This window comes from Myotis myotis, unplaced genomic scaffold (assembly GCF_014108235.1).
Source record: "Myotis myotis isolate mMyoMyo1 unplaced genomic scaffold, mMyoMyo1.p scaffold_m19_p_6, whole genome shotgun sequence".
Lineage (NCBI taxonomy): Eukaryota > Metazoa > Chordata > Mammalia > Chiroptera > Vespertilionidae > Myotis > Myotis myotis.
In genome coordinates this window covers 13,161,388-13,176,530 of record NW_023416368.1, presented here as the reverse complement: position 1 = coordinate 13,176,530, position 15,143 = coordinate 13,161,388, and the positions used below count along the sequence as shown (strand labels likewise).

At 39.2% G+C, this 15,143-nt stretch overlaps 1 protein-coding gene across 2 annotated transcripts in view; it reads right to left on the bottom strand.

Annotated features, from left to right (window-relative positions):
- The window catches only part of GABRB2 (gamma-aminobutyric acid type A receptor subunit beta2), a 207,096-nt gene that overhangs the window by 124,811 nt on the left and 67,142 nt on the right, over positions 1 to 15,143 (bottom strand). For both annotated transcript variants that reach the window (XM_036315108.1, XM_036315109.1), the window contains exon 4: positions 13,705 to 13,925. In XM_036315108.1, the coding sequence (XP_036171001.1) occupies positions 13,705 to 13,925 (221 nt within the window). The remainder of the gene's footprint in view (positions 1 to 13,704; positions 13,926 to 15,143) is intronic.

Sequence of the window (15,143 nt, the reverse complement as noted above, 5' to 3'; positions counted from 1 at the left end):
AGAGCATCAAGGTTATGGCTTCTATAGTATGTGGAGTAGCCTCAACATAGGAGAGCAGAAAATGGTAGAGATTGTGGTGAATTAGGGGGAGCATAACCTTTCTGAATAAGGTATCAATTTCCAGCTTAGCCAGGTGGAAAATAAAAGCTTGTGCTTCTGATCTTTGGATTAAAAAAAAAAAAGTTAATTAAAAAGTGTACATTTACAATGAAATGTCCTAATTTTTTATTTTTATTTTTTTTTTCTGAAATTCATTGGGGTGACACTGGTTGACAGGATCATATAGGTTTCCAGCGTACACCTCTATGACACATGATCTGTATATTGCACTGTGTGCCCACCACCCGAAGTCAAATCGTCTCCTGTCACCATACATTGTGCCCTCTTTACCCTCCACTACCCCTCTGAAACTCTTCCCTTTGGTAGCCAACATACTGTTGTTGTCTGTGTCTATGAGTTCCAGTTTTATATCCCACATATGAGTGAAATCAAACGTCCTAACTTTCTGAAGTGCTGGGTTGGCCACACACAATAAATACTTCCATGACTTGCATCCAGCCCCAGCCACAGCCACAGCCACAGCGGATGTGTGAGTCTGTGGCACTGGCTGAGAGATAGTAGTTGTAGAAGAATGAAATGATAACAACCTTTCATGGATATTGGTCTGTTCCTTGCTCTTCGTTATATGAATTTAAGAGTTTGTTGGAATTAGACAAACACAATTTACACAGATGAGCTCGTTCCATTTTTGGAGTGAAATACCTCTTGTCAAGTCAGATGGACACATGTATGAGATGCAAGGAACGCTCAGCTACGGGAGAACGCGGCCTTTCAGAGATGGCACAGAGAGTGCACAGGCCCCTCCCATTCACACGCATAAGTCAGAGGCACTCTCTCTAGAGGCCAATCTCCAAAAGGGCGCATACTTTTTAACTCTCTATTGAAATACTTTGCTTCTAAAACTTTTTATTGCAACATAAGTCCAGAAAAGTGCTCAATTTCTAAGTGTGTAGCTTAATCAATGTGGGGGATGATCCCTGAGTCACAGAAGCGGGTGAAGAGGTGGAGTGTTTCCCCACCCCTCCTCCTCCTACGTGTTAGAAGGTCATCAGGGAAAATCTAGCCAATGTTTCTCCCTCCATGTCAGTATATATTAACAAAAGGGAGGTGTAACACCCACGGTGTTGAAGGAAAATCACTTTTACTAATTTATACGGAGTTTCTAGCAATTCTTTGACAGATACCACCTTTGGCCACAAGAAAATCATACGAATTATGCTTATTATTATTTCTGCTCATTGCCCATTCCCCACTAATTTCTGATTATCAACCACTAAACCTTTCTTGGCTTTATTAAAATAGTTCTTAAAAATATTTTTTCTTAGTATATTAACAGATTATTTCCAATCAGAAGAACTTTGCAGGATGTTTCTCTGTCAATATTTAAATATTGAAAAAAAAATTGTAAGTTAATAATTTACAAGGTGGGGCCAGAGAAGGTTTACAGTTGTTCATGTGGGAAATAATACAATAACTGATATATAATAATACAAGAATAAACTTTCATATACTCACAACTGTAAACCTACTTTTACCCCATACTGTATTTATTTTCCTACATGATTAAGTAAAAGTGTTATTCATCTATTTGTCAGTATTCATGAAAAAAGGGTTACATTTCCCAGAAATGGTTATTGATTTCTGAAGAGCTTATGCCAAGTCTCGAAATGCTTCATATTTACTTATTATGATTTATTACTGAAGTGTCTCAACCATCTTTTCCTGTCTCTTATAGTGTAACATGGTATTTTAAAATAAAGATTCCCAATGCAAAAATTTACCAAATATTAGGGAAATGTATTATGAATTTAGGCAGGAAGTACACTCGGATTTCCTTTGGAAATGAGAAAAATTTAATATTACCTTTACCATAAAAATGCTTATATATTATTTTATCAACCAATTCTTGGTAATCAACATATCAGAAGATTTTCAGTGTAATGATAAATGCTATTAGTCTAAGAACTCAAAAATTTAAAATTGTACTCTAAGTCATAAAATGGATGAGTAAATGCAATGCACATTTGATCATATACTCACCTGAAGTGGCTTCCCTTGCCCTGAAGTCCAAACTTCCAGATCTTACCCAAAAGCATCCTTCTGCCCTCTCTAACATACTCACTTCCCAAGCACAGTCCGTACTGCAGCCACCCTGAGATTCTTTTACCTACTTTCCCCTCCACTTCCACTGTTCACACATGCTGTTCCCCTGACCTGGAATTCCCTTCTCTCTGTTCTTCCGCACACTCTTTTTCACCAGGTTAACCCTACGTCTTCACTCAGGTCTCAGTTTACATGTTACTGTCCCCTACACACACACACACACACACACACACACACACACACACACACACACACACACACACCAAGCTTATTACTTGGAAAACTCTTTTTTTCACTTCTTGATCTAATAGAAACTAGGTGCTTCGCGTGCTCCCTGAGGCAGCTAAGATATTCTAGCCAATTTACAAAGGAGGCAAGAGCAGTCCAGTGAAATTGGATGACGTCGGAATTCATGATATTTTCCTATACCAGAGGATCCACAGTTAAGAAAGCAAATCACTCACCCCTAGTCTACCTTAAAACATGAAGACTAATTTTTGCCAGTTATAAGAAGTCATGTTTTAGATAGAAAAATAAAAGTGGTAATGCAGAGTAACTGATTAATTTAGGAGTCACATAGACTTCAATCCAATATTCAACTCTGCCATTGCCAGCTGTGTGACTGTAGGCACATTACGTGACCTTCCTGAGGTTCACTTTCCTCTTGTATAAAAATACCTACTTCTTGGAGTTAAAGCATATAAGCATTTAGAATAGTAGGCCTGGCACAAAAATAACTACTCAATAAATGTGGATTTAAATGAATGTTTGAAAGAGCAGATGAACTAATGAAAAAAGTAAAGGAACGTGGCAATAAAATATCATGAGCAAAAGTATATGCTTTGTATCAATCTGAAAAAGTACTTACAGTGATACATCTAATCTGTGTAGAATCTTCTACAACCAGAACACAGAGGCAGCCATTCAGCTGGCCGGTGGCCACATGGAAAGCTTAATGGGAAGGAACCTTGCTGTCCACTGCAGGGGAATTTTAACCAACAGTACTGGAGCTCTCCCATCAGCAGACAGACAAAGGAGTGTGTGCCCATTCCCAGTGCTGAGCAATCTGCCTGCCCCACAGGCCGGCGGCACTGTGCTGGGGACCCTGGGAATCCATGGGTGGGAGCCGCCCGGTGACCATTATCTGGGTCAGAGGGCAGAGAATTCCCAGCCACTGGCACTCACTGTTCCACCCTGCCATCACATCTCTTTATCATTCCCCTCTTCTTATTTTATTTTAAAGATTTTTTTAAAAATTTACCTTTATTGTTGAAAGTCTTACAGATGCCCCCTTTGTGATCTTGGAGTCCCCCTCCAGCCCTGTGACTTGTTTCCCATCTGCTCATGCAGATGGTGTTCTCCAGAGAGGTCAAGGAGTCTGGTGCCCCGACCCCCTCTCGATGCAGTTGGTTCTCTTCACCACAGAGCATCGAGGAAGATAAATGCGGGATGGGGAGCCGTATTTTGAAGCACAAAAGGGCATGGCTCATGTAAGGAAAACATTCATGTGCAGAGTCTGGTTAGAAGAGAGGGCTGTAGACATAGGTAAGCCCTTACCCTGACGTTCTCCTGAACAGAACCCTGCCTGCCCAGCTGAAGGCACCTGGCACACAGAATTAAACCCTCCCCTGCCCTTCCCCCACCTGCTAGTGGGTCACAGCAGGCAGCAACTAAGGCGATGGCCTCTTGTAAACTTGGCTCCCTGTATATTTCAGTCTTTTCTATCTATCCTATGGAAACGGAAAGCTCAAAGGGCTCAGTAACTTATTGAAATTAAAGAAGGTTGTTACTGAATGACAGTAACTTGATTTTACACAATTTTAAAATACTGCAAGAGAGAAAACTGAGCCAAACACCCCACTTATGATGGAAAAAACAAAAGCCTGAGCATCCATTGAAAAGAGCAAAGTCACAAAGCAAAAGTAACCCAGAAATAGGCCTCTGGGTCTAAGAGGCCTGAGAGCTTTGCAACAAAATAAACTCGAAAATTAAAACCTATCTGGTAACAGACTAAATTCAGCCATTTAGGAGATTTCAGAATCTTACGTTTTCTCAAACTGAAATGACTGAGAATCTATATTTTTTAGAAGTCTCCTCACAGCAAAGCACTGTTTTTCTTATGAACAGAATTTAGAAGTTCATTTTCATTACGGTTTTCACTTTCCCCTCTGTTCTTTCAATGCATATCCCTGCCAAGCCACCCATGCAGGAGACATACATTTTTCCTCCTCATAAGAAAATCCACCTATGATCAAATAGAAAACAGACCTATGGTTGGCTCACCCCCTCCTCAGAGGATGACTACGTACAAAGAGACTGAGTAACTTAATAACATTTGTGTAGCAGCAAAATATACAATCCAGTCACATACTAAATTAGCTAAGAAACAGCCAGTTGGGTGGGGGCAGTGTTTCTCATCATCACACTAACAGCCTCTTTTACATGGATATAAGACTGACTATTTTGTTGCTTAAATCTAACTTCTCAAGTGAAAAAAATCAACCCATGATTCCAGCCAAAGGGGCTAAATACTCATGATTTAGGAAAATACTGTCTGAGCAAAGTAAGTGTTTCTTTTCCCCACACAGTAGTCAACCTCTGTTCTTGCACTGCCTGCCTTGTTTCCTATTACATAACACAGAAAACACACACATGTGCGTGCATGTGAACACACACACACACACACACACACACACACACACACACTCAAGAACAGACAGGAAAGAACAACGTAAGAGGCACGCTTAATGCTAAGCAAAGAATATGATATCTCTGACCTGCAATTCATGGACATGAGAAGCCATACACATTTTTAGTCATAAAACATTGGATTATCATGAATAAAAAAAGAACCCTCCCTCCCCCCGCCCAAACTCCCTGATAGTAAATTTTCTGTGGCGTGTGTCTGAAAAGCACTCGCTCTTATTAGGAAGTGTTTTCTCCTTGACTCATTCTGGGGCAGGAGGCTAAAGTGGGTCACCTGCATTCCACCTGGATTTGGTTCTCTGCACCCTCACGTCTCTGACTTTTAAAATACCACACTGACTACAAATGAAAAGGCAGCACAAGGAAACACCACACCAATGGAAATTTCTACACAGTCAACTCATATTTGTATGTAAGATGCAATTTGCAAAGCTGGATTCCTGACAACAGCTAGTCTTTGTTTTTAAAACGCATCCCTATCACCTGCTGAAATTGATATCAGCTCAGGCAGGGTCTTGCGGTTAGTACAGCTCTTCCCATGTAGAGAGAAATGTGCTAGTAGGTAGGGCAATCCATTTTTCCCATCTCATCCAAACATAGTAACCTTTGATAACTGAATTCTAAATGATATCAATATCATTTATGCTTCTCTTTCTACTCCTCTAATTTACTTCGGGATGCAAATCCATGGTTTAAAAATGTTAGGTGTGATTTTGCATGAGATGCCTGCATGGACACAGAATGTTATATCAACCTGAGATAAACCCTAGGACCACAGGTCCCATTCAACTGATAAACAGAGACAGGTAGTTGGATTGATGAAATAAGAAGTGCTCTGGGTAGCCGAAACTGGTTTGGCTCAGTGGATAGAGCATCGGCCTGCGGACTGAGGGGTCCCAGGTTCGATTCCGGTCAAGGGCATGTACCTGGGTTGCGGGCACATCCCCAGTGGGGGGTGTGCAGGAGGCAGCTGATCGATGTTTCTCTCTCATTGATGTTTCTAACTCTCTATCTCTCTCCCTTCCTCTCTGTAAAAAATCAATAAAACATATTTAAAAAAAAAAAAAAGAAGTGCTCTGGGTAAATCACAATTACACCTTCATTTATCTATATATTCATTTAACAAATACCTTTTCTATTATTTTTCATTGATTCACTGGGACAGGTTCTGCTCAAGAGGTCTCCGCTCTCAGGGAGCTTATATTCTAGTGGAGAGAGGCCAGTAAGAGCAGTAAAGCAGTGAATAATGTAGTCAGTTATAAAGAACATAACATGCAATAATATGAGAGAAGAGACAGAGCTCTGGGTGAAGCAAGTGATACTTATCTTCCTTCCTGGTTCATATGAGTTTGTGCTGTTCTTAGGACCAATGCCCTTCTGTCCTTTCTAACCAGACACTCGCTTCCCAGGTTGCTGCTGTCCATCTTCAGAAATAACGTCTCGGGTCAGATGTCACCTGCTGAAGTAGGACTCCACGTTCCTCTCCTAGGCGCTCCTTGTCAGATCATTCATTTTGTTTAATTTCCTTCATAGAATTCATCATACTTTTGGGGCCTCATATTTGCTATTAAATGTCCTTTTGGCTGATGGTTTATATGTTTCCTTCATTGAGTACGAGCTTCTGGAGATAGGGACAATGTTTGGCTTAGTCACGCCTGCACCCCTTCCCCCCTACATAGAGCAAGAAGAGCTGCTCAATCAGAACTTGATTGGATAGGTCAATGCATAAATGAAAGAAAGGTTCAGAATTCACTTTACTACAATGGCCCTGTGTCATTAAAAGTAAATGAGAACTACTAGTGTGTTCTCAGGCTTCCTTTTGGAACACTACACAGACATTCCCAATATTAGGTCATCAAAATAAATAACTGCATGAAGCCACTAGTCTCATAAAAAGTCTGAGTATGTCTGTGTCTGCTCTGCCACCTTCCAGTCCATGCACTTGGTCATTTCTCTGCATTAAACACAAAGGGCATGGGCTTTGGAGTCAAATAGATTTGGATTATTCGATTCCCAGCTTTGACACGTGTGCATATGCTGCTTTGAATAAGTTAGTGAATTTGTTTAAACTTCAGTTTACTTTTTCTTTTTGAAAAAGGAAGATGCAATGGATGCACAGTACATGTTGCACAGCGTGTACCCAATTGATTCTATTATAATCATATTAGTAATGACAGTAATGACCATAACCACAACAAAAGTTATTATTTACTGCGTACCTACTGTGTGCCAGCTACTTTACATGGGTCACATTATTTCATTCTGATCACATTATTATCACTTAAATGATATTAGTATTTTCAATCTAGAGTTGTTAGGTTAATTTTTTCAAAATGCACAAAGCTTATAATGACAAATTACAGAACTTGGCTCTTGTCTACTATCCTATCCAACTTCTCATCTCTCTCTTACCTATATTCTTCCCCCATTAACCTCCAAGCTTTGAATATCATAACTGCCTCTGTGTCAACCTAGTGCCGTGCTGATACACAATAAGGACTTACCACCATCCAGTATTATCCATGCTAATTATGATGGGAAACAGGTCAAAGTTAGATACACATAGTAATCTTAATGATGGCAGTTAATCTACAAACAACATGCCATGTGCCAAACACTTTACTAAATGCTTTACAAGTATTCCTTCATTTACTTCCCCCTTCCCTGATCCTTATCCCCACCCCCACCCCGGGAATCCTACAAGGTAGGTACTATGAAGCCCTATATTACTGATGAAGGGAGTTGAAGCTCAGAAGAGTGGAGCAAAGCTAGTTAGTGATGGAGGAAGGCCCTGAAGCTAGTCAGTCAGATTCCACACCTATGCTCTTAACACTGCTCTACTGCTCCTCCACCGGTTTTCTGTTCTGTGGCCTCACTATGCAACGATCTAAATCAGCGGTTCTCAACCTGTGGGTCGCGACCCCTTTGGGGGTCGAACAACTCTTTCACAGGGGTTGCCTAAGACCATCGGAAAACACATATATAATTACATATTGTTTTTGTGATAGCAACAAAAATGGTTGGGGGTCACCAAAACATGAGGAACTGTATTAAAGGGTTGCGGCATTAGGAAAGTTGAGAACCACTGAAAATGCACTGATGCCTCCTAGTATTCTGATGGCTAAAGAAGCTTTAGCTTTTATTCTGGTATTTTCAGTAGTTTCCCTTAGTTGTTTTATATCCTCCTTTTCTTCTCTCCCCATGGAGAATAAGGCTGAAATATACCCCGGGGAAAGAAATCTATTTTCTTGTTCTAGAAAATAAAGATATTTCTTCAGTGTATTCTGGGATCTTCCCCAATAGTCTGGTGGACAAAGGAACTTTTCCAGTTGTGTGAAAGTTAGAGGCATGGCTAACGGCAGACAAGGCCCAATTTAGTGTGGACAGAACTGTACTCATTCTTTGGGCCTACAACGTAAGATCTGTATCTTTATTGGGAATGCAACTGGTTTCTTCCCTGGAGTCTCTGACCATTCACTTTTTCTGCATCTGTCCTTTCACACCTTGGATATCAGAGCTGCCACATAAGCTGTCATTTGAAACAAATCAATGGACATGAGGCCAACTAGAGACCCACCTAGCTGGTAGGCCTACTGACTACTGAAGGGAAATGAGTCAGCAATATTGAAGAAAAGAGAAGATGGGCAGGCTTTCTTTTCTGCTTTTAATGTTTTCATCTAAAAATCATGCAGAATTTGGCATCGGAGAGAGTTCTGGATTATTTCCCAGGGCTGCTAAATACAGGCCACTTCCATTTCTGAGGTCTGGGAGTTTGAGATTCTACTCTGTCCTTTGTCATTAATTGTGATGTTAGGCACAATCTTTCCCCTCTCTGGAGCACCACCCGCCCCCCGCATTCTCTTCTATAAAAAGGAGATGAGCCCTGGCCGGTGTGGCTCAGTTGGCTGGAGCATTGTCCTATGAAGCTTTGATTCCTGGTCAGGGCACACAGTACACAGGTTGTGACCTCTGTCCTCAGTTAGGTGTGTGTAGGAGGCAACCGACTGATGTTTCTCTCTGATATCAATGTTTTTCTCTCTCTTCCTCTGTAAAATCATTTTTTTTTTTAAAAAAAGATAAACTTGAAGATGTCAAAAGTTAATTCTAAATGCATTTTTAAAAATCTAAGTAATTTTATCTTATCGGGAAAATCATGGGCAAAAAAATGTTCTTTGAAAAATTGCTGACAGCTCTTTAAAGAGGACGTATTTTATAAAATTATTATTATATGCATCCTCTCCCCCAGAGGTGGAGATACATGAAGGTGATTTTTCCTGCTCAGAAGAACGAAGAAAATCTGGAGAACAGGGTCACATGTCTAAAAAAAAATACTTGTTTTCTGCTTGAAAAAATACATTCACTGAAAATCTCTGTGAAAATAAATTAAACCAAAGAGGAAACCTGAGTCAAAAAGTGATATGCTAGTGCCTGATAGGCTATATTTCCGTGGGGAGTGGCTGCTCAGGTATTCACTTGCCTAACATCCTGTGATAAAGCTTCAGGAGTAGCAGAGGAAGATAAAATTAATAATCCTGCTTGTCTAAATTCATTACAGGCTAACGTTATCCTTTGCCATTTTCCCAATGACAGAACATGCATAGCAGGAGGTGGCTGAATTGCCTTCTGCTTCCTGCTGAATCTTTCTTCAAGAATGTGAACCTTTAATCAGAAGTGACATGTTTCTGATCTAATGTTACATATGGGAGGTATACAGACATAGGAAGTCAAGGGCTCACCCCACATACCGAATGACAAAGAGCTATTTTTAGATAGGTCAGCGACTACTGAAAGAGTAAGGAAGTCATTTTGTCCACAAGAAATGTCCTAGTAAAATCCACATCAGTACATCTCCTGGGCCATTTATTGAACCAATGAGACTACAAATTACAACAGCACAACTGTGAGATTATAAATTGTGCCACCAACAGCTTTGTTGCTAAAATATTAAATAACTTTTAAATAGTAGTCCTGCATTTTATTGCAACAACTACATATTGTGCCTTATCTCAAAACCATAAGCCATATCCTATATTAAATAAAAAATTATATCCCAAATATGTGTTATAATAGTTAAAGACTGATAGTGAGAAGGGATGTATTCACATGGCAAGCATATTTATATGCTAGAGGCCCGGTGCATGAGATTCGTGCACTCGGGGTGGGGGGGTCCCTCAGCCTGGCCTGCATACACTTGTAGTCCAGGAGCCCTTGGGGGATGTCCGATTGATGGCTTAGCTGGCAGTCGGACATCCTTAGCGCTGTGGTGGAGGCGGGGGAGGCTCCTGCCGCCGCTGCGTTTGCCAGCTGTGAAACTGGCTTCTGGGCTTCTGGCTGAGCGGCACTCCCCCTGTGGGAGCACACTGACCACCAGGGGGCAGCTCTTGCATTGAGTGTCTGCCCCCTGGTGGTCAGTGCACGTCATAACGACCAGTTCTGCTGTTTGGTCGATTTGCATATTATTCTTTTATTATATAGGATTCATTATTAAAGAAAAATAATGTGAATTCTTTTTATGAAAATCTACCTATATGCTTTTTGTGCTAGGAAAAATATCTGGAAGAGTATATAGCAAGGTACAGGTTAATGATTAATTCTGAGTGGTAAAATGAAGGGTAGTTTTATTCATAACTTATCTGAATTTTCTAAATTTTCAATGTTAAATATGCATCATCTCATCATAGAAAAGGCGTTTTGTTTTAATTGTGTTTGTTGAAGATTTCTTAATGTGATAACATGCTTATGATATAATATTAGTCTCTTGTCATAAATAATATACAGTCCATTTGGGTTCAGAGTGTAAGTTTTAATAAAAATATACATTGTTATGCTCATAAGAGATGCCAAAGTTGACAATTCAGGCTTTCTTGCTTACCTGAATGCTATGATTTTGTTTTTGCTTTCCTAATTGATAAGATTTTTTTTCAAGGAGATAAATGCAATTTCTGAAGCACTAAAATATTATGTAAAGCTTTGCAAGCCATACGCATAATGAAGTAGAAGTCCTAAAAATATTTACACCACACATTAGCAAAATTGCATGAATATGGGATTTTGGGAGCTAGAATGAAATTTAGAACTGATTTACGTAAGAACCACTAATTTTACGACTAGAATAGGATGCAGGTCTCCTGATTCTCTGTACAATGCAATTATTCATTACCTTTTTGAAAACTAACAAATATCTTCCTTTTTCAAAGTCAATAATGATCTGATTTATATCTATGTAACATTATTTATGATGTCATGTAAATAACAGATTAAACCTGATTTTTTACCTGCTAGTACTTTTGCTGGGTTCATTAACAAAAACAAAACAAAAAACACAAAAGAAACAAACAATGACAACAACTACCTATATTTTTATGTGTCATTTTTCCTCAAAGTGTTCTGAAAATAATTTGACTGGAGCAATTTTATTTTAAAATAAAAGACAATTGACCTGTTTGAAATACTTGCTTTATAAATAGCTAGGAATACTTCAGTCTAGTGAACTGAAAAGTCCTTTGTCACCAACTACAGCTAGGTTATTCCCAAGAAAATATTCTTCCCATTTCAGCCATATCTCTTGAAAGAAATTTCTAAATAGGATCATAAAAGACAGGAGGTATTTGATTTTAAGATCAAATTGGTACAACTGAACTATCAACCAGCCAAGAGTGAAGGGAGAATCTATATTCAAGAGTTTCATGATTATTTAGCCACAAGTTATAAATTTAAGTTTCAAAAAAGCATTATTCATAACTTGCAAAAATTATTTCTGTATCCTGTAGATCTTCAAATCAGTTGAGAAAATGGAAGAGTGATAACACATGATGAGAATAAAAGGAAAGGCTTGGTTTAAGGGAAATCATACAATGTTTTTGAAATGGAAATGACAGAGTTCATGCCACAAATATAAGATACATTTCTTACTAGACTATCAATAATAGAGACTAACCAGGGTGGGAGGTAAGTAAATAGGAAGAGAGGCCACATAGAACTGAATCAACCATGGCAGTGGTAATTTTAATTGAATTTCTTTTATTTATTTCTCACAAATGAACCTCCTAGAGCTGAGAAAAGAATGTGTGATCTGCATTCAATTTCTAGCCATGAAACAAATTGTTCTGTCTATCAGTAGAAACTGGAATGGGACTTTTATAAATTCCCTAAAAAACCTTATCAATTTCAAATTCAGAATTAATAATACAACCAATAAGACCATCGCAATTCAGAGCCTTCTCTGTGCAGAAGTCCTAGTTCTGCGCATGCCCGGTGTCTTTAGGAGCCTGCCTACTTTGCCAACAACCCTTATTGGGAGTGGGGAGGGGAGAGCGATGACTCCCTCCTGCTGTGAGTCTGAGCTATCGCTCTTATGTTCAGTGCCTCTTAATGATAAGAATGAACAATCATCAGTTTTCTCTGTCTGATTATTGGCTTAGCAATATAAAGAAGACATATTTATCATCTATATTGGTCCTCTTTTTTCCCTCTCAATTCCAAAGACATAGTGACTGCTTATTTCCCATCCATTCAGCGTTGCATCGGTGCATTTAAGAATGTGTTGACAACCTTGACCAGGTTTATCTAGACGGCAGGTAAAGACTGAAATGAGACAATCATAAATTTCCAATTCATCTCTTTACCTTCAGAGGCTAACACAGGATACAAACATGCTCTCTCCCTGCTTCATACTTTCCCTCTCTCCACAGTCAAAGGTCATTTTCTCTATAGACATGATAAAGAAGCCAGTTTAAAAGGATCCAGACAACGTATTCATCTGGCATGCTGAATAGAGTAGGTAATGAAAACGAGATATCCCAGGTAAGAAAAATGTTTCAGCGAGAGTTATCCCAGTGTATTGGCTAGGAGCTCTGGGTCTGAACCGGGAAGTGTTTGAATCCCATCCTCACAGTTTACTCTCTTCGTGATCTTAGCAAGTTGCATCAGCCTCAGTTTCTTTATTTGAAAATAAAGATTGTAACAGTTTCTAACTTACGAGGCTGTTGTAAACATTGACTATATTAATGCATGGAAAGTACTTAGCTGACTTCTAACAAGTGTTCACGAAATAATACGACTGTTATCATCATCGTTACTATGGTAAAGAAACTACATATTTATGGAAAATGGAATAGATCAAAGACAACTGAACATTTTCGAATTCAGAGTTTCTTGCACTATAATGCAGAGGAATTCTTTATACTGTAATGTTTTTTCTTCCTTTTTAAAGAAACTATTTGTTTTAACATAAAACAAACTTTCATAGAAGAAACTGTCTTATTTTACAATTTATCCTCATCCAAACAGCAGAACCTCACCATTCTTTTCTGACGAAAGGCACATTTAATAGATTTAATAGTGTAAGTTCATTAATAATAAATCTAAGATCATGACTTTATCTGCAAGTCTGACTCCTCATTGGAGGGTGAAAGGACGCAAAAAGCCTTCCTGTCACCAGAGGACCAGGCCCGGTTCGTGCAGCTTAGGAGCAACTGACAAGAGCGCATCTGCCACATTCAAACACGCGTTAGGCATTCACGATTGTTTTTCTCCACTTTAAGGAAACTCTATGTCTCAGCTATTTTGGCATTGTTTATCCCTACTCCTTAAAGAAAGCAGCTTGAGGATCAGCAGCTGATATAATTCAGAAAAACGCTTAGTCTTAGCTGTGGCTAAGTCCCTCTGTAAGCAAGCTCCCCTGAGCTATCAGATGTCTGCGGGGTAGGAGGTTTAACTGCTTCCTGGGAGGCTTGAAGGAGGAGTAAGGAAAACAGCACAACAGGTTCCCCTCCGACAGAAAGCGGCAACTGCTTGGTTCAGGAAAAGTCCCATTCTGCAATGCGCACTACAGACCTGAGGCCGTAGAGGACAGTGCCATCGGGATGCAGGCGGATCATGCGGTTCTTGACGGTCACGCCGTGCACGAACGACTTCTTGTCATTCAGGAAGTAGGTGTCAGGCACCCAGAGCTGGTCTGCGACTCGGTTGTCCAGAGTTAAGTTTAAAGGTATGACATTATACGACAGCCTCTTATCTCTCCAGGCTTGTTGAAAATACATTGTCAACGTATAATCCTGTAAAAGTGAGCAGAAAATATGCTTATTTTGTACCCAAGTGGACTTGGGAGAAAGGCAAACATTTCTATATTCATAACAAAGGAAAATATATACAGCCATACAGCAGCCATATACTATACACATACACTATTCACATAAATAGGCAAATATTAATGTACTAAACACATTCTGACTGAGACCTACTGTGTGTCAGGCACCATGGTAGGAACTATAAATACAGAAGTGAAGAGAGCATATCCTCATAAAATTTATTACACATTACCCAGGAAGAGAAGTGGTACGGAATAATTACTTCATAATTAATTTGTCTTTCCCAAAGTGGGGTATACAGGATTGTTTTAGGTGAGACAAAACACTTCTAAAAAGTGGTTAATTTATCATAGTAGTAATAGTAAGTTCGCCGATGAAAATCTTAACTGGTCTCATGAAGGTGAGTTTCCCAGGAGAGGTGACATTTACACTGAAACGCATGTGGCTTCCCAGATAATAAACAATATCCTCTCAAACACTATTTCGTGAGAACTTTAATCCCAGGATTATGAATCAGCAGGCTGGGCTCTTCGCTGCTGAGGAAGCCAGTTGTCACAAAGGGAGCAGCGGCCTTAGAGTCTCAGTGCCAGCATTTCTCCACTGTGTCTACGATGGAGATTTATACCGTTTCTTTTCACCTTAGTTCCATTAGCTCTAAATGGGGGTTTTTGTAGATGCCTGAACAAACCAAAAGATTATGATGACAATGAAATGTATAATGCAAATGGAATGTGTAAACTACAAAGGCTATAGATTATGAAAAAAGCATTTACATATATATTGTGACATGTTTTATCCATTAGAAGCCTTTGGGTCCACTGTAATTGAGCTCTCACCCTTATTTGGATGACTAAAGGAAGGGCCAAATATTCATTTGAAAGGACAATTACCTTTCTATTTTAAAATCAGTTCATAATGCCCTAGTTGAGGGCTTAAGAGAACACCCCTACAATCATGTTTCTGCATACTTTTGTGGACAAAATATACACTTTAATCTCCGTGAAGTCTCTGAGTTTTTCCAACTCTTATTGATATTTATACATCTTAATTTGGTTACATAATTTTTAAATATGACTTGTAACACATTATCTGCTTAAAAACATTTAACAATTTCCATAGGAAAAGCATAACCCCTCTGCCGCGAAAAAAAATTAAGTATTTTCCCTGGTTTCACAAATATACAAA